Source organism: Pteropus vampyrus, unplaced genomic scaffold, assembly GCF_000151845.1.
Source record: "Pteropus vampyrus isolate Shadow unplaced genomic scaffold, Pvam_2.0 Scaffold2, whole genome shotgun sequence".
In the NCBI taxonomy this organism is placed as follows: Eukaryota; Metazoa; Chordata; class Mammalia; order Chiroptera; family Pteropodidae; genus Pteropus; species Pteropus vampyrus.
Window position 1 is genome coordinate 4,292,746 of NW_011888783.1, and position 20,056 is coordinate 4,312,801.

Genomic DNA, 20,056 nt, shown 5'->3' on the forward strand with positions numbered 1-20,056 from the left:
GCTGCGCCTGTGATTTCTCCCCGCATAGGACTGATCCAGTGTATTAGCTCAGATTGCCATAAAAAAATTTGGACTGGTGGCTTAAACGGATACTTCCTCATAGGTCTAGAGGCCAGAAGTCCAAGATCAAGGTGTCAGCACTGTTGGTGTCTGTTGAGGGCTATCTTCCTGGAGCGTCACCTTCTCTCCCTATCCCCACTTGGGGTACAGGTGGGATAGTGGGTGAAAAGGAAAGTGAGCAAACTCTCTGGTACCTCTTCTTTTATGGGTACTAATGCCACTGATGGGTCCACTCTCACGATTTCATCTAAATCTAATTAACTTCTAAAGGCCCCATCTTCAAATACCCTCACATTGGGGTTAGGGCTTCAACATAGAAATTTGGGGACACAATTTAGTCCAAAGCATCCAGTAAATCAACCACTCAAGAATTCTAGGTATATTCCAATTTGTTATAAAGGCTCCTTCTTGAGAACAAAATGAATTAACAGCCTATATTCTTTTATTTATGTTTTCTACAGTTTTTGAAATGTTTTAATATACAAACAAGCCAGTGAATCTTCACTTATAAAATAACCATTTAACTCATGATAGTACAAACAGGGTTTAAATATTGACTCATATTATTTTATGACCAAATCAATTTCAATAGTAACAAATTTTCTTAAACATATTTAATCATGTAGCTTCTGGAAGATGAGTTAAATGGTGAAAAAATGGGCGACCATGAACACATCCTTTAATTTCATTTCCAAATTGGTGCTTCATTCTGTTGATAATGTCTTGGACATCCTCCTTTGACAAGTACATGGGTAACTGTCTTGACAGACGTACTGCTTCTCCCTGTGAAGAGAAGGCCATACATTTTACTGTGATATACCCTGAAGCAGAAATATACTGTTCCTGGCAAGAAGGAAGTCAGAAAATTGATTATATTATTTTTATTATTCATTCGCACAACAGATACTTGTTAAACACCAATTATGTGCTAGTCGTTGTTGTCGTGGTTCTAGGAATACAGCGGAGGACAAGACAAGATCCCTGCTCTTGTGAAATTGACATTTTAGTTCAAAGAAACAGAAAACAGATAAAAAGACAAATAAAATTTCACAGAGTAATATGTATAAAATGAAACTGGGTAACATGCTAGAAAGTAACTGTATGGTTAGGAAAAGCTTCCTTGGGATAACATTTAAGCTTCAATTTAAACAAGGAACTAAGATACAAGGATCATGGGTAAAGAAAAGCATTTGGGCAGAGGGAACAGACAGAAACAAATGATTAGTGTAAGTACAGCATAGTTACTAAAGAGAGGAAGACGGAAGGAGTGAGGCAGAGGGCAGCTTGCCCTTTCAGACAGGGTGAGCCATAGGTTTTAATCTAAATGTATAGAAGTAACCAGTGAGTTTTTAAGCAGGAGCCTGACACTCTTCACAATTCACATCTGGCTGCTGCATGAAGCATGGTTTGAAGCAATCAATGCAGTCTCAGTGAGTTTTTGCCTACGGTGGTAACAGCGGAGATGGAGGGAGCTATAAAGACTCCTGACATGAGTTGGAGGTAGATCAAGACTTGCTGATAGACTGGTTATGAGAGAAGCAGAATGAAGGATAATGTCCACATTCGTGGTATGGTAATACTGCTTTCTGAGACAGGGAAGACAGTTTGAGGGTAAAAGTATTAGCAAAGCTGACTTCTTTTAAGATTTAATTTTTTTAAACTATTGTACTCAGAGCTCTTGAATTCTAGCACTGTTCTCCCTAACTACACATCCTTTCCTACTATATTCTCAGTCATCCTACTCCTTTAGTCAAAGTAAACCTCTTCTTTTTCTTCACTTTGACCTTTAATCTCCACAATCTCTCCTCATTCTCCTGGCCCACCAGCACCCTTCTGTCATCTTTCCCTATGTAAGGTATGAATAGTAAGAATAAAGGAAACTATCTCTAGCTTCCTGCATTCCTTTAGGACTCCTACTAAAATCTAAAGGCAAATTCCTACTAGAATCTAATTCATCTTTATATCCCTCTAGGATCTAACAGGTCTTTTTGGTATAAGAAACCTCTTATGTATTCAAATTTCCTCATTTACTCTCTTGTTCTCCCACCATATTCATGTTGCTGCTCCCTACCCTTGGATAAATTCTACCAAGCACTGCTGGAGAATGACAAAGCTCCTGGCTGGATCCAGTACCAATGTTAGTTTTTATGATCCCTTAATGCCACGAAATCTCATTCTTCTCTAACCAACCTTCTCTTAGAGTGCCTACTTGCTCTTAGTTTCAAACTTTTTCCGCTATATTAAAATCCCCAGTGCCACCCCAGCCCCTTCATTCTCCACAGATAACTTTTCCTACCCCTTTACCACATGTATCATACATGACTTCCTTGAGGTAACATGACTTCGAGTTTAGCTCAAAATATTTTTACTTTCACTTTTCCTCCCTTTTTTTGCTCTTTATTCACAGAATGGTTTCTCCTTTCTAAAGCTTGTATCATATCCCACTGTCCTTTCCTACATGTTTTGGAACATCCGCTCTCCAATCGTTTGCCTTCCTTTCACCACCATCTGACATGCTGCCTACACTTTTCACCACTACCCCACTATTCTTTGACCTCTGGCAAGTCTTCCATCCCTGCCACTTTTCCATTTCGACTCTCTTCAAGGTTATCACTGCCACTGAACAGCCACACCTGATGGTCTTCTAGCAACTGTTACCCTATGAAAAATGTGATACTACTTACATTAAAATGTCTTTCCTCCCATCATTTTATATCCACCCCTCTTTTGGTTCTCCCTTCACTCTCCTATCTTTCTGTTTCATCTAATTCAGTATGGCTTTAAATGAAGCATTCCTGTGGTTCTAACAGACGTTCTCTTTTTTTTCTAGGCTATCTTTCTTAAGAACCGCATCCATTAATTACTTTAATCTAATGAGGTATAATATTAGCAAAAATATTTATATCTAACTTAAATTTGTTATTTCTGAAATCTTATTTCTTCCCATGTGGTTCCTCAATATACAAAACACTACCTGCAACTTCATCAACCTTTATTTAAGTTTATACTAACTTTTTCACGTGAAAAAATTCCTTTGATGTCTCTAGAAACTATCACTGTTGAATTGCCCCCACAATAGGCTGTGAAGGTTCACAAGACAAAGCTCTTGAAAGACTCACAGTATGTTACTGAATACAGTCTTCAAAAAGGGTAAAAAAATGGACTTCCCTGTTGAGGATGTCTGACCCTCAGAATGCATTGGGACACCATGGTTACAGTCCAAGAGAAAAATGACTCATTTTTTAAAAAGGAGAAAAAAACTTTTAAAGTTCAGGTTTGTTTTTAAAATAATATCAGTCATCTTTCAGGGATGGCTCCTCAAACATACAATCACTATTGTTTTCCCACCACTATCTTATATTTGGACATTTAAAAGTTTATAATCTTCCTCCATCCTCTATTACTTTTGAATTTTTTAAAACCCACTGTTATATTTCTCATTTGTGGTAGATATTGCCAGAAAACTAAAACTTCCATTTATTTAATAATCTACATGTTTCACTTTCTCTCTTTTCTTTGCCCTTAAAGAGATCATGGCTTAAAATCATATTACAGTTCTTTTTAGACAAGTAGTTGGTATAAAGGTGGAGCAATTCTGAATCCCTTCTAAAAAATAAAAGCAAAACAACAAAAAGAACTTCACTACAAAATGTTTCATGCATAAGTCTTCCTCAATATATACTAAAAAAATAATGTTATAGTAAAGATCCATGATAGAGTGTACAACAACCAGTTTATGAGGTGAAACTTTTAAAGAAGTTTTCTTCCTTTAATAGTATTTCCTTCTTGCAAACAATAATAAACCTTATAGAAACTTTACTATTTTGAAACCACTTACTATTTTATTAAGGAACAGTCAAGTGTCATAAAACCTAGCCAACCTAAATAATCAGATAACACATACTTCTAAATAACTTGTCACTTTGCGAGGTCTACATTCATAAACTTCTTTTGCATTTTTGTTTAATATAGCATTAAGAATTTCTTTTAAATCCATCACTCCATAGAATGGAAGACAATTAGCCATTCCTTCTATTTCCAAGTAGCTTTCAGCAATTGAAACTCCTAAGAGAAAAAAGAAAAAATATATCTTAGTTTTGTTTAAATTATATTCCAGAATGTATCTATTAAAACAAAAACACTGTTAAAACCTTTAGTGAATCTTCAATAGAATATAATATAATTGGGACAAAGTTTTGTTTCTTAGTTGGAGAACAAATAATAATTTCCAACAGGATTTCACATTCATGTTAAGTTGTAAGCGCTCACAGATACCACATGTACTTTTTATCATTTAATTTAATCTCAGTTATTGCTGTTCTGTTCTTACATTTGTTTAGAACATTTCTTACTTTGGAGAGTAAATAGAGTCCCATGATATTTATTAAAATAAAAGTGCTCTAAGTGTTTTAGCAACTGCTGCTGGATTCTATGATTATTTTACTTAAAAATTATTATAAAAATACTCACATAGTAACTTTCTTTTCCAGATTTATTGAGACATAACTGACATAACATTGTGTAAGTTTAAAGTGTACAAAGTGTTGACTTGGTGTGAAATGATTACCATAATAGTAACTAATATATTAATAATCTGAGGAAATGAAATACTGTTTATTCAAAGTATTTTACTAAGACAGTTGTTTAAAATTGATATGTTATCTATTATTTAAGCTACTTTAAATAATTTAGTGATTAAAACTAAGAACTAGCTATATGACTGAATATAAAAGTGGGTAAAATATTCAAAACAGTATACATTCCAAATGATTGAATTTGACTTTAGAATTTTATGATTTTGGAAAAATAGCAGAGACTTGTCTTTGGCTATATCTGTGTAACAGTGTTCTTAATATTAAAGTCTACACAGTGTTACCTTGAAATAAAGAAAATGAGACAGTCCAATGTTGGATCAATGGTAGCTATAAATCGATAAATAAAAAAAGAGGAATGATGTAGCTTGAGGAGTTTCAGATTTTTATATGTCAATGATCCCATCCCTAATCTATTTCCAGTTACATACTAGTTGTCTTGGATGGCAGATACAACAGTGTATACTAAACAGAGCAGGCATCTTAATGTTCTTTCCAGGAAACAATTGGAGAATAATATAAGAAGATACACAATCAAGCATTAAAGGATAAATACAGAGGACAGTGAAGGAAGACAAAAATATAAGAGTTTGAGCAACAGGAGAACTTAAATAGGACTTCAAACAGGGTTTAGATAGGGAAAGAGGAAGTAGCAGAATATTCTAGTTCACATCTTTTTACATATATATAGATATAGAAATTTACAAAAATATCAGTCAAGTGATTTGTCACTATTGCTGGTTCTATACCTTTTATAGTATGATTAGATTGAAAAGTCTAATACTGACTACAAATGCCCTGGAAAACTGTAAGCATTTCACAGAATTACTTGTGGACATGGGTAAAAAGTATTTGGCAACAGATGAGGAAATTGAGCAATATTTTAATCTGTGTTTGCAAAATTCAACATGGAAAATTTAGAGACATTTGGAACTATGTAACAATAAACTTTACAAGATGTTTCCATAAAATTCAGTAAACTGCTTCTCAATCTTCAGGGAAATACTGCAAATTAATAAGTAGTTTGACAAGTTTTCACTTCCTAAAATATGGAATTCTTATTGATGCGGAACAAAAAGCTATTTCCATTATAACAAGCAAAGTTCTTAGGGTCACATTCAGAATCTTTTCCCTCAAAGGTAGGTGTATTCTTCCTGTCTTTTAAAAGCCTTTATTTTTATCCAAAGATGTTTTGTGAAAATTGGCAAACTGTTGATCCAAAGTTAAGTCCAATAAAACAAAACTCTCACTAAAATTAAGAGAAATGGGCTTTAAGAAACATGACTTATAAATTAATAAAGAGGCTAGAAAAATACAGAAAACATGTTTTTAACTTGATCTGTTATTGACAAGAGAAATAATGCTGATGATAATCTAAGTAAAGTCAATTCCAAACAAATCGAGTCAGTTTGCAGATGAGTGTCTTATTCATTTTTACATCTTTGGTGCCATGCAAAGTACTGGCATTCAATAGGACTTAAAAAACACCATCTACAAGCTAAGGGCAGAATCTGTCAGATAGAAACTTACTGGGTAGCTCAAAAATAAACATGCTTTTGGAACAGACAGGGTAATTATTTTAGCTTAAAAAATATTGCTATAAAAATTGCTATGATAACATCTTCCAAGAAAAAATGGTACCTGCCACCAATACAATATAATTAGAAAATAGATTAAGAAAAAAAATCTTGCTAAAGACACATACACAGATCCACACCAACCCCTTTGTTTCGCAATGCAAATAGATTTAAAAAATGACAGGAGCCCTGAGGAAGAAAGATTTCCAGGAGGACTGAAGGAAATGACAAGTCAGTTCAGGTCAGAAAGGAGTGCCAGAGGATGGGAAGAAAAGAGAATATTTGAATACCTATCATTGCTAAGTACTATATTAACTAATTTACATAAGTACTTTGTTTAGTGCTCACAAATACTTCATGAAGTATGGATCCCAATTTTAATAAGGAAGCATTATGACAAATTTGTTAAAAGGTAGGCTCCAAAGACAGATTGCTTGGGATCAAATCCTGGTCTACGACTGTGTACCCTTAAGCAGACGTCATCCTTTCTCCTTTAGGAAAAAAAAAAGTGCAGCTCGCCGCCAAGTGTTCATTTAACATCACGCGTAGGAATGCTACGTGTTCTAGGATTTGATATTTTCAGTGATCCAACTATTAAAAACAGAATGATATAAATAGAATGATGTCATTTGTTTCCAAAGACTATCGATATACTAGATTGATGCAAAAATAATAATAAAAGCGAGCTGCTTCATGGCAAACTTTGGGGGTAAGGTTAGGATGGTGATACGCAGGTGCTCCGTGAGTTATCCTGGGGTAAATGCCTCCGGCGAGTATTCTCAAGGCAAATGAGGAAAGGGTTAACATCTCTGCACCTCTAATTGTCCATCTATAAAATGGGGACAGTAATAGAATCTACTTCATAGGGCTCTTAGGAAGATTAATGAATTAATACATTTATTATTAAGAACAATGTCCTACACATAATATTAAGTAATTATCAGTTGTTCTTGATGAAGAAACATTTAGGCTAACTTTCCAAAAAGCACATTGTTTTTAAATGGAAGAGTTGGGATTTACTTGCTCTTCACTCCAAATCTAAATATTCAAGATTGAAGTAGAAGGTAAGAATTTTAGAGTAAGTATTCTTAAAACTGAAAAAGTCAAGTAAAATTAATGTTTAGAATACCAAAGCATATTTAGAATATATTTAATTTCATGGTTTTATACATTGCTTTTACTCTTTTCTTTGGAAGTCTCACTAAAAAATTTTTTAAAAATCAACACTGTTTTGGTTGAATTTCCATTTTTTAATACTTTGGTCATGACAAGTTTAGGAGTGGGTGGGAAAGGGTGACAGTAGAATCAATCTTCACCCTTTATACCAGGTGAAGGGAAAGTAAAAGGACAAGACCAGCCTAGGAAGCTGGGGCAGAAGGCAGTTAAATATGGAAACTATGAAATAAAAAGGGTCAGCAGGGAAAAATGAAGTCTCCCAGACAGATGGATTATTTTTTTGTCACCACCCAATAAATTTACATACCAAGCAAATAGTGATTTCTCAGTCTTTTAGCAAAGCCATATGATCAACTCATCCACTGACCAAATAGTAAGACTGTTGATGTTACACATCTAGTTGGCAAAACTACTAAATGCTTTTTAAAAAGGAAAGATGTCCAGTTTTGTTAGGCCGTTCCTGTAAGCTGAATATTTACTTCTATTTCATCTAAAGGATTATTTAATAACAGTTAAACAAAACAGGCAGTTTGAATATTATGACAAAGGATGGCAAAACTTACAACTATTTGATTAGTTTCTGAAAATGCAAATACAAGGCAATGGACTGAAAGAGATGCCAAACTTACTTATTTCAGACAGACGTGACCTGTTTGAAATATGACTGTTTTTTACAAAGCTGACAGTGTACTTTTGTGAGACAAAAATACACTATGATATCTGTAAATTATAAAACTTAAATGTAACTCGTGGAACAAGACTTATTTTTCCAAGTTAGGAAATAGTTAAACCACATTGTCATACCTGGTATTAATTTTATCTTGAAACCATTTGCTGTAAGACGAGGATCGGACAGGTAAGTTGATCCACTGTATCCTTGGTCATCTGCTGTCATTTTATATAAAATCTCTAAATAATGAGATCCATTAAAAAGACTGAAAAAGAAATAATGGCCCTTTCATTTATTAAATATGTAAAATAAAGTGATCCAACAGCCCTTTAAAAAGTGTTATGGGTAACCAAAATGCAAAGGTATAAGTAGCCCTATGAGAAATTTTACTGTTTTTTATTTTTGTTAATATTTTATAGAAGACCTACTACATACAAAGTACAGAAGGAGGAAGTATAACTATAAAAGAAAGTTTCTGTCTTCTAGAGTGTTCGAAACAATATATGAAATTTAAAAGTGCCCTCTCTAGATAATACAAATGAAAACTTTACTTATAAATAATAAATATATCTTTAAACAGATACAGTAATACATTGTCAAGTTACTCAAATGATCCATTTTACATATTTTTTATTTTTTATTTTTTTAATTTTTTTTCCCTTTTAATTCCCTCCCTCCCCGCGACTTCCACCCCTGACCGATGGATGTTGCTGTTTCCCCTTAAGAACTGGATCTCTGAAGGTGGGGCATCTCCTCCCACATGCTCATGGTATGCACTCAAGGCCTGGCGCACCCGGGGTATGGTCTGTGGCTCCACCTGGGGGGCGAACTCAGGACCTTCTGCGTGTAAAGCAGACGTGCTAACCACTACACTATGAAGCCACCCCCCATTATACATAATTTTTAATTGCTATAATACAAAGATAAGCATATATTGTTTTCTCCCAGGAACTTAATACATTTGGTAATTCACAGGTTGGGAAAGCTTCCTTCAGACTACTGTACATCTGGCATGTTTGCATGTGAAATGGTTCTGAGTGGTAAAGGTCTTAAGCAAAATTGTGAGGTAGCCAAAGATTATCTGGGCACAAACTAACCTTCACGCTGGTTTTAGGCTTGGTCGTAGTGCTCATAACATGTTATTATAGTAAATGTCTGTTGGGATGACATGTGAGTGGTTAACATTTTCTCATTCAGTTAATGAATATTTGAGAGTCTATCAAGTGGTAAATACTGTCTAAGGTGTGCAAGGCACTGTTCTATGTTCTAGTACAAGATGATGAGCTTTTTCCTGTACTTCTTGAAAAAGTAAATAAATAGATGATGTTTTTGCTTATCATCTGAAAGGTAGAGGACCCCACTGGCTGTAAAAGCAGACATCACAGAGAGGAAAGCTTTGTCTACATATCAGATGTGCTCTGTGTGGTCTGACGTTCAGAAAATCAATCTGAGAGTCAGTGGTAGTGGTGGTGGTTACAGAATAGCAAAAAATGGTATAGGCTCTACAGTTACTGTCTAGATTGGACTTTTGGAACCAACCATTTATTTATTGGCTGTATGAGCCTAGATAAATTAATTAACAGTTCTGTGTTTGAGTTTCTTCATCAATACAATATGGATAATGATATTACCTATCTCTCTTAAGGTAGTAAAGATCATCAAAGCAGAGGGCTTAGCAAAGTTCCTATCATAAGGAAGTGCTCAATAAACATTAGCCGTTGTTGTTATTATTGAGCTCTTAACTATGTATTTTATAGGTATCTAAATCACACCATTCAGACATAAGCTACAGAACTCATATTAGAAATCTGGTAAGAAAACTGAGCCCAACCCATAATTACCCCATCCATACTCAGTTTTGAAAAACTTACATTATTAGCTGTGATGGAGATGTCACATTTCAGAAAATTTCAGATACACCCTAGGTCTTTTTTAAGGGAAGAAAGAGAAAAGTACTAGCAGATATTTGAACTATTTTAATACAGCCTAAGGCTGCATTAATTCTTTTTCTGATTCTTCCTTTGTCAGTGTCCTGAGCCAATTTATACTATGAAAGGTGCAGAATTTCAGATAATGTGATTACTGGGGCCTTAATTATAAAAGCTTTAACAAATGTTTTCCTGTTTTATTGTCCTATTTTTTTCCTTCTGTTGACAGGGTCTTTAACACAAGGGTTTTAATACATTTTACAAATGATTTTTGATTTATTCTTAGACGTTCTGAAAGTTATTTAGTGATGTGTCCTAGAGAACAAATTCTAATTATCTTTTTAGTTTCAGATTTTTATCTCCTTTGTTACACACAATTCTCTTCTAAATGTGTCGGCTAAAAAAGAAATATTAAGTATAAAAAAAGGAAAACATTAATAGGTTAGTTATCATTCATTTTTACAAAAAATAATTTGCTTATATAGGATATGAAAAGGAAACAGCCCATTTTACCATCTATAATAAAATTAGCTCAGGCAATAACATCAATGGATAAAACCATTAGATGGAAAGGTTGATAAGGAATTTTTTTTAATTATTTTTTTTAAAAAATTAAGTTTATTGAGGTAACACTGGTTAATACAATCATATAATTTTTGAGTGTACATTATATTTTGACAATATTCTATTGTGTTTACCACTCAAAGTCCAGTTTCCTTCGGCTACCATATATATATTTGATCTCTTTTACCCACTTCTCCCTCCCCCTATCCCCCTATATTTGACTCCCTTTATCCCATCTACCTCCCCTTTCCTCCCCTACCGCCTACCATCTGGGAACCACTAGTCTGTAGTCCATGTCCACGTGACAGGGAATTTCAAGGTGGAAGGTTAGGCTGTCAGCGGCTGAACCCAGTGATAAGTGCCTTTTGCTGTGATGAAATATGAAGCATACAACACCATCTATTAAGCAGTCCTATGAGAAAGTAGAATCTAAATCTATTCAATCCTCCTTATTTCCATTTAAATACAGGAGAAAGAAAAACAAGTTGAATACCACCATGAGGAAGCAAAGACACAAACTGAGCAATTAATTCCATTAAAGATCAGAAATCAAATTTTAAAAAAGACTTCTTTAAATCAAAACAACTTTTCCCTACTAGGAAACACTTTCGACTTTTTACTCTGTTTCTAATCTAGTATGAATGTTTTTAAAGTAAAAAAAAAAAAAGATATTACTTCACCATACCTCTCTGTTAATATAATTGGCTTTTCCAGTGGCTGTGCAGGAAGTTTATGATTCTCAAGAAGTCTTTTAAACAGCAAGGCTTCTTCCACCCTATATGGATTTAATAACATAACTTCTGTTTTGGATGTAATTAGCCATGCATCAGGAAACTTGAGATTGTGGATCAAGCAAAGTTCGTCTTCCTCCTCCAGTTCAAATTTTTTATATTTCTCAAACTTTTTCTTTAAGTTTTCCATAGAAAAGGGAATTTTAACTATTTTAATGCTTTGGTTCTTTTTTTTTTCAATTTGGGACTGAAAGAGCTCATCAAGTTTTGGCTGATGAGATAATGAACTTTTCAACTTGTGCTTCTGTGCCAGATTCCATGAGCTGGTGGGCTTCATCTTTTTTCTGCCATCTTTTAATGATATTTGTGAGTCCTCGTCAATGGCTCTCTTGATTTGCCTATTGTATCGTTCCAAGTCTTTAGCAGCCCTCTCTTCATATCTAAGAATAGAGATGAAACAAAACTAATCAGATCATACTCAAATATATTAACCATCTGAAGTACATTTTATTAAAAAATAGAGCTGGCATTCCAGATCCGGTAATAATGAAGGAGCGTGCATTGGACTAACCTTCCTATATATAACTATGATAAACTGAATGAAATATAGAAACCAACTGTGTAAAAGAGGCATTGAAGAGCAATCAAAAGTACGCATAAATGTGAAAGGATTCAACCCTTGAAAAAAGAAATCCACATTTATAAAGCCTTTACCCAGAGAGCAGTTCCCAGAATTAAGAACAAGCGGCAAGAACTCAGTCAGAAAGCTGCAATCTTATTAGCTTCTGTCATCAGAACACAGAACTCCTTGCTTCCAAAACAACTGGAAATTGAGAGAGACAAGCCTATGTGTGGGAACTTTGAGAAAAACAATCACTAGGAGGCTAAATGAGCTAAACAGAGATTTTAGTAGCTGTCCATTGCAGGGGGAAAAGAGTTTGAAGTTGAATTCCACATAATTAGATCGTGTGGTAAACACTTTGGGCTTTCAAATAACACTGAAGGAGGACCGCATCTTAGGGGTAAGAAAAAAAACAGTCCTATAACTATGGAAGCTGCCTTAGGACTAAAGGCAAAATTTATAGCCTCTCCCTAACAAAGTGTAAAACAAAGCTTCCACAAGCTCATGATCTGTCAATTGTTTAAATGACTGGCAGAAAAACCCAACACTTTTCAGAACAAAATCCAGAGTTTCTACTTATCACCCACATGTCCATTATACAATCAAAAGTTATTACTCAATAAAACAGGAAAATGTGAGTCATGGTCAAGATAAAAAGTAGTCAGTAGAAACTAACCTCAAGATAACTCAGATGTTGGAAATGGCAAAATAATTGTTTTTAAATAGATTTTTATAAATATTTAAAGACTTAAAAAATCATCATAATGAGAGAACGGGAGGGGGAATCTCAACGGAGAAGGGAATTTATAAAAAGAACCAAATGGAAATGGAAGTTTTAGAACGAAGAAACACAATATATGAAACAAAAAATTCACTAGATAGGTTTAACAGCAGATCACAGATGGCAAAAGAAAGAGTCAGTAAAATACAATATAGATCAATAGAAATTATCCAATCTGAACAGAGAAAAAAATGAAGATTGAAAAAACACCTAACATATATGTAACAGGAATCCTAGATGAAATAAAGATAAAATCTTGAAAGCAGTCGGAGAAAAAAAAAGACATTAAAAAAATGCTGAAAACCAAAGATAAAGATGTCCTGAAAACAGTCAGAGAAAAACGAAAAAAGAATACAAAAAAGGAACACCACCACAAAATGAAGATAAAATAGCATTTTCAAATAAAGGAAAGCTGAGAATCTGTTTTCTTTGCATCATTACACTGTTAAGGAATGACACTGAATAGACACTCAGATCTATAGGAATAAATGAGGAGCACCAGAAATGGTAACTATGTAGGTAAACAGAAAAAAATAGTCTTTTAAAAAATTATCTTATTTTTTGAAAGATAACTTTAAATTTTAAAAAAAAATTATAAAATGAGGTTTATATTGTATGCAAATATAAAATATATTAAACCAATTGTATAAAGGACAAGGGTGGTAAATGGAATTATACTTTCAGGTTTTAGATTTTATGTAAAATGATACACTATTAACTCTAATTATGATAAATTAAGGATGAATAAAATAGTCCCCAAAGCAAAACATAATGCAAAACCAAAAAAGAAATTAAAATTAAATATCGAAGTATATTCTTTTAACACTAAAGAAGGCTCCCTCCCAAAAAAGGAGAAACAGGAACAAAACAGAAATGGAATGAACAGAAAACAGATAAGAAAATGGCAGACCTAAACCTAACCACATCAGTTATTACATTACACAAAGTATTCCAATTAAAAGGCAGACTGTCAGACTGAATTTTAAAAAGCAAAATTCAGCTATATATGTTCACAAGAGTTACACTTTAAATATGACACACATATTTTGAAAGTAAAAAAATGGAAAAGATACATCATGCAAATGATAATAGAAAGTCAGAATAGTTATAGTAATGTAAGATGAAATAAATTTCAGAACAAGACATAATACCACAAAGAGGAATATTTTATGAAGACAAAAGGGGTCATTAGGAAGGTATAACAATCACAAATGTTTATGCATCTAATAACAGAGCTTCAAATTACCTCAAGACTTTACAGACCTAAAAGGGAGAAATCCAGAATCATTCTTGGAGACTCTAATACCCCTCTGTCAGTAACTGACAGAATTACACCAAAAAATAAAAATCAGTAAAGCTATAGAAGATTTTAATAGTACTATCAACTACCTTGATTTCGTTGACATTTTGGAACACCACATCTAATAACTGCAGAATTTGGATTCTTTTTAGGTGTACATGGAACATTTATCAAGATTAACCAAATGCTGGGCTTAACTCTCAAATTTCAAAAAATTGAAATCTAACATAGTATTTTCCGTATCCACGACAAAATTAATTAGAAATCAAAAACGAGGTATTTTAGGAAAAAAACAAATATTTGGGAACAACAGTTTTATTTATAATAACCCCAAACTGGAAACAACCAAAGGTCTATCAGCTGAAGACTGAATAAACAAACTGTGGTAGTCAGGTACCACATGATGACATTTTCGTTAACAAGGGACAGCATATCTGACAGTGGTCCCATAAAGTTATATGAAGCTAAAAAATTCCTATTGTCTAGTGACACAGTTGCTGTTGTAGCGTCAAAGCTCAACACGTTACTCACATGTTTGTGGTAATGCCAGCATAAACCAACCTATGGCACTGCTAGTCACACAGAAGTACAGAACATAAAACTAAGTACGGTATATAAATTTGATAATTATAAATGACTATATTACTGATTTGTGTACTTTAACTAGAGTATACTTTTGTTAGAGTGTATTTTCTACTTAACAAGTTTGCTGTAAGCCATGTTATGCAAACAGCAGCCCCATACATCTTGTTTACTTCATCACTTGACTACATCATTTTCTCTTGTGCTTGACTTACTCTCATGTTTTATAAATTTAGTGTAGCCTGAGTGTAGTGTTTATAAAGTCTGCAGTAGTGTAATGTCCTAGGCCTTCACATTCATTCACTGACCCACCCAGAGCTCTATTCATTATGGTAAGTGCCCTATACAGGTATACTGTTTTATATCTTTTATACAGTATTTTTATTGTACTTTTCCTAAGTTTATATATATCTAGATACACAAATATCATTGTTACAATTGCCTACAGTAATCAGTACAGTGAAATGCTGCACAAGTTTGTAGCCTAGGAGCAATAGGCTATACCCATATAGCCCAGGTGTGTAGCACGTTATACCACCTAGGTTTGTCTAACTATACGTTATGATGTTCACATAACGAAATCACTTAACAATGCATTTCTCATAACATATCCCTATCGTTAGGCAGTAAATGACTATATATTTATACAAGTGAATATAACTAATTGATTAAAAAGAATGAACTATACAGATACATTCATCAAATACAATGAAAATCACAAAAATATTTTGTTGAGGGGAAGAAGCTACCTATAAAAGAGTATGTATCATGATTTTATATGAAGTTCAAATATTGGCAAAGGCAAGTTAATGGGATGGAAATCAAAGCAGTGACTTGCATATGGAGACTGGCTGGTAAGTGGCATAAAGGAACTTTCTGGGGTGACAGAAATGTTCTATATTTTGTTTGGGGTGGTGGTTACATGGGGATATACATGTGAAAATCCACTGAACTATGTATATTTAAGGTCTACGCATTTCACAGCAGCTAAATTTTACCCAATTTTAAAAACAATTTAAGAAACCATTGAAGACACAGGCACTAAAAAAAAAAATTATAAATAAATAAAATAGTTCCAAATCTAAAGAGTCTCTTATACTTTTGCTATCATGTCAACGTGGAATAAATAATTCCAAGTACTACAAAAGAAAATTTATATACATTAATACTCCTCTACTAATTAGATACTAGTAAAATTAAAGTCACTATAACAAGCAAATAAAAATCATATAACTATATTTATAATGGTTTCACAGCTAAATTTCTTTTTTCAGTTGCTATTTTCCATTTTAGAGTCATCAATGAAAAAAATAAATTCAAATAAACTGAACAAATCCAAACCATCTATTTATCTATTTTAATTCAATTTCAAAGGTACAATTAATGGATGTTTTAAAATTATACTGGGTTCTAGCAAAGTTGTTATAGCAATCCTTTTCTAAAAAACTTAGATGCCTAAGACCCACCCGTAGTTTCTGATTCTCTAGGCCTAGGTTGAAGTCAGGCAGTAGTACTGTTTTTAAAGATTTCCATGGGTGAGTCTAAATGAATATCCAAAATAGAAAACTACTGTTACATGTTCAGCAAAGTTTAGTGGTTAGGTACACAGACCCTGGAAACACACTGCCTGGTTTGGTTCTGCCACTTTAGCAACTCTGTAAGCCTATGCAAATTATTTAATTTTTCTGTGCTTCAGTATGCTCATCTGTAATATATGGACAATCTACAGCTATTTCACAGCTATTTAATTTTGATGTGAGGAATGAAAAGTGTTAAAATGTGACAAGTACTTAGAATAGTGCTTGGCACATAGTAAATGGTGATGTTTATTATTATTTTTGATTAAGAAACACATGTTATAGTGAAAGGAGCACAAGATAATTATTTAAGCAAGGTTAACAATTATTTAAGCAACCTTACTAAACGATTTTTTAAATAGTTTCAAAGTTTAGACTAGAGAATGTTACTCCTAAGAAACTAGCTGAATTCTATTGTAGGTAAAATACATAAAACATTTTTAAGGAGAAATCTGAATAGATATTATTAAAAAACTGTATTAAATGTTAAACATGAGACTAGGAGACGAAAGACTATAGCATGTTATATAATTTGTACTTAGTACATGTTTGTTAAATAAAGAAATGTTAGCTGGATGAGTATGTAAAAAGATCTTGTTTCATTGTAAACTAGCTGAAAAATATCTTTTTTGGTAATTCACCATGACATATTCATAAATTTTTATGTTATTTTCTCTCATTTCTACTTAGAATCTAGACTTCTGGATTAGCTATCTAAAATACATCATTAGTTTACTTTCAATAGGTGCTACAATTAAGTATTTTTAGCTCCTACACAAATTCAAGATTTTTCCCGTATGGTGGAAAATGAGTTCAAGATGAAGGTCACCATTTGTAATTAATTACGATGTGCAAATTTTCACATATGCTACTAATCTTCTGATTTACTCAAGAAGTCAATTTCATTCGTTCTTTGGGAAATATAGAAAGTTATGTCTAAAGGAATATTTCAAATGAATGTTAAATAAAAACAGCTGCTACCTTTGACTTAATGTCATTAAGGGATTTAGTATCTTGAATGGAAAATATTCTGATTTGACCAGTAATCAATTCAAATGTTTCTGTAACTAAAGATTACATGTAATTATAAAATTTATCTACCATTTTCATTCCAAATTACAATATTATTCTTAGTTATTTTAAGTAGAGATATGTTTAGACCTACTGCAAATGAAAGTTCAAGTTAACATTAATTGACTGAGACCTCAGTGGCAGGGCATATAGACTAAATCTGGTTTCTAATCCTCTAGAAGAAAGGAGAAGAAAACAATAGGGAAAAAAAAGGAAGAACTGAAAAATGAAAGTGCCCCTACTCCAAAGTCTGTCCCACATTCTCAGCAAAAGCCCTGATCCTAGTTCTTTTTCAAACTCTTCTTTATGGCTTATAGAACCTTCCATGATCTGGCCTGCGTTTCCCCATCTTTCTTTACCACACTTTTCAATATTCATTTCCTATCATAGAGGGTGTCTTTTAGTTCCTTAATAACACCATGTTCCTTCTAGTTTCTGGGCCTTCTTACATGCTGTTCCTTTCACCTAGAAAATTCTCTACACATTTCTAATTAATTTCTATTCAGGGAAGCATTTCCTGTCCCATAGATGAGAGTAAGCTCAACTGCTAAGTGTTTTCATAATTCTGTTAAAATTCATCATATTCTATGATTGCTATTGTTTAATTATGTTTTCCTCACTAGACTGTACCATTTAAAAGTAGAAAATGTTTCATTTATAATTGTATCTGAAGCAACGAGGCTAGCATACGTAGGGCCTCGTACACAGAATATACTCAATATATATTCTCTAATGAAAGGGAGGGAGGGAGAAAAGGAGAAGGCAAGGGAAAGAAGGAAAGGAAGAAAAAAGGGAGGAAAGAAGGAAGTGAAAGAAACAGAATGAAAAGGAAAAAGGGGAAGAAAAGGAAGGCTAGATGAAAAGATTGGTTATCTGTGGAAAAGGAGTCTACTCTCATATCACTTAGCACTCCTTGTAGAATTTAGGATCTTAGAAAGTATTCCAAGATGAAGACTAGATGAGGAGTGGTGGTTAGTGTTATTACTAAGTGTGATATTTTTGTCCTATCATCTCACTAATCACGATTTTGGACAAAGTCATTCATGGTCTCATCTTTCTGACTCCTGACTCTGGAAGATTCTAATACAGTATTCTGTGAAATAGAGTAAGCTCTCGGATCTCAAAATACCCGCATTTTCTTTACAGTTTTCTATTTCTGGCCTTCGGAGTAAATTCAATTTTGACTAAGCAAGTGAAAAATAATGTCAATCACAATAGAGAAATTTCTTTTTCGCAGATCATGAGCTATCATTTACAATTTGCCAGTTGTTTATCTTGTATAACACAAACAATATTTATTCAAACCTCATAACAATCCAGGAGATAAATATTTTTTCAAAAAGCTAGCTAGCAAAGAAAGGAACAGAGGTTCCAACTCAGGTATAGCTTCATGCTCTTAACCAATACAAAGTCTGCCACTTTGTCTGCTTTACGGCAATAAGATAGAGAAAATTTTGGATTCCAGAATACTGCCTGATGATAAAAAAATTTTTAGATGGGGCCTACTAACCATAATCCTTGTACCCTGACACCCCAGGGCCTAAAGGAGAAACAATGCTGACATTCCCCAAAAGGCAACCAGGGCAATACTTGCTATCGTGAGGCTGCAAAGGAATGCTATCTTAAGTTGTTACACTGTCCCTACTCTTATTTGCATCCAATTCAAATAAACTTTAAAATATCTAGCATTTATAAAATAATTAGAAATTTGAACATTGACTATTTGATATTAAGGAATTCTTGTTTTAAAAAGTTATGACAACTATATTATAGCTCTATTTAAAATAAGAATCTTTTACAGATTCATGCTGAAATATTTATGAAATAGGTGAAGTGAGTGGAGGTATGGATGCAGCAGGACTGACCATGAAATGAGGGTTGGTAAACACAGTGATGGGTTCACTGTACTGTTGTCTACTTTTGTGTGTTTGAAAAACCAACAAAACATAACCATCCCCTCCAAAAAAAAAAAGTTGAAAAGAGAAATTAATTTATGGAGGTTTTGCCTATTGGTATTAATAATGGTCTTTATTATTTTAAATTGATAGTATCTTTATATGACTGAATAAGCTAATGAAAAAATATCAATCAAGCATCCATGTATTTTCTCACCAAATACAAACTCTGGAGGATGATAGGTTACATTTAAATATTTCCTCCAGATGTCTGACATAGTATTGAGATGACTTAGATAATAATATGTGAAAGTATACTTCCACAAAATATGATATTTTGTGTTTACAAATAAGTGCCTTAAGTCAATTAGAAACACCATCATATTATCTGGGAATATTTATTCAGATCATCTGATCTAAAGACGGCAAGTATTGTGTAGTTATTTTAATCAAAGATAGATCACACTATCCATTTACCTACCAAAAAACCCACCACAATTTTTAAGTTACCAATAAAGATTTTAGAAGGAAGCCTTGGGTTATACTGAATAAGGACAGTATGAACACCACTAAATTAAATCTGCAATGTTACAGTTTTTTAACAAACAGTTAAGGCTTGTCCCTAAACAAAACTAAAAACCTCAAACAAAAAAAGTAATCTCAAAAAAGGTACTCTAGCCAAGCCAAAAGGCATTTTCCACCCTGCTTTTCCAAAAATAAGTTTGAAAAATATATTTTTTTTAACCCAGTGAGTCATATAGAATGGAAATATCTGAACAGTCAGGTCACATGCAAGCTCAGGAAACTTACTTCAGTTTTTCCTCTTCACTCAATGTCTTCCACATTTCTTCAATTTGTATTGTTGCATCCTCTAAACTGGTCTTAGAATTTTCTGTGAGAAACTGAACGCGATGATCTTGAACAAAAAGG

At 33.3% G+C, this 20,056-nt stretch overlaps 1 protein-coding gene across 8 annotated transcripts in view; it reads right to left on the reverse strand.

Annotated features, from left to right (window-relative positions):
• Positions 1-484: 484 nt before the first annotated feature.
• Positions 485-20,056, reverse strand: part of PMS1 (PMS1 homolog 1, mismatch repair system component) — a 66,983-nt gene continuing 47,411 nt past the window's right edge. For 6 of the 8 annotated variants that reach the window (XM_011356133.2, XM_011356107.2, XM_023528870.1 and 3 more), the window contains 5 exons: positions 19,937-20,056; positions 11,253-11,738; positions 8,210-8,340; positions 3,965-4,125; positions 485-843 (listed from right to left, as the gene is read on the reverse strand). The exon at positions 19,937-20,056 is cut by the window's right edge and continues 1 nt beyond it. In XM_011356133.2, the coding sequence (XP_011354435.1) occupies positions 679-843; positions 3,965-4,125; positions 8,210-8,340; positions 11,253-11,738; positions 19,937-20,056 (1,063 nt within the window). In that variant the 3' untranslated portion in view covers positions 485-678. The remainder of the gene's footprint in view (positions 844-3,964; positions 4,126-8,209; positions 8,341-11,252; positions 11,739-19,936) is intronic. The other 2 variants (XM_011356125.2, XM_011356143.2) reach the window with 1 other exon arrangement.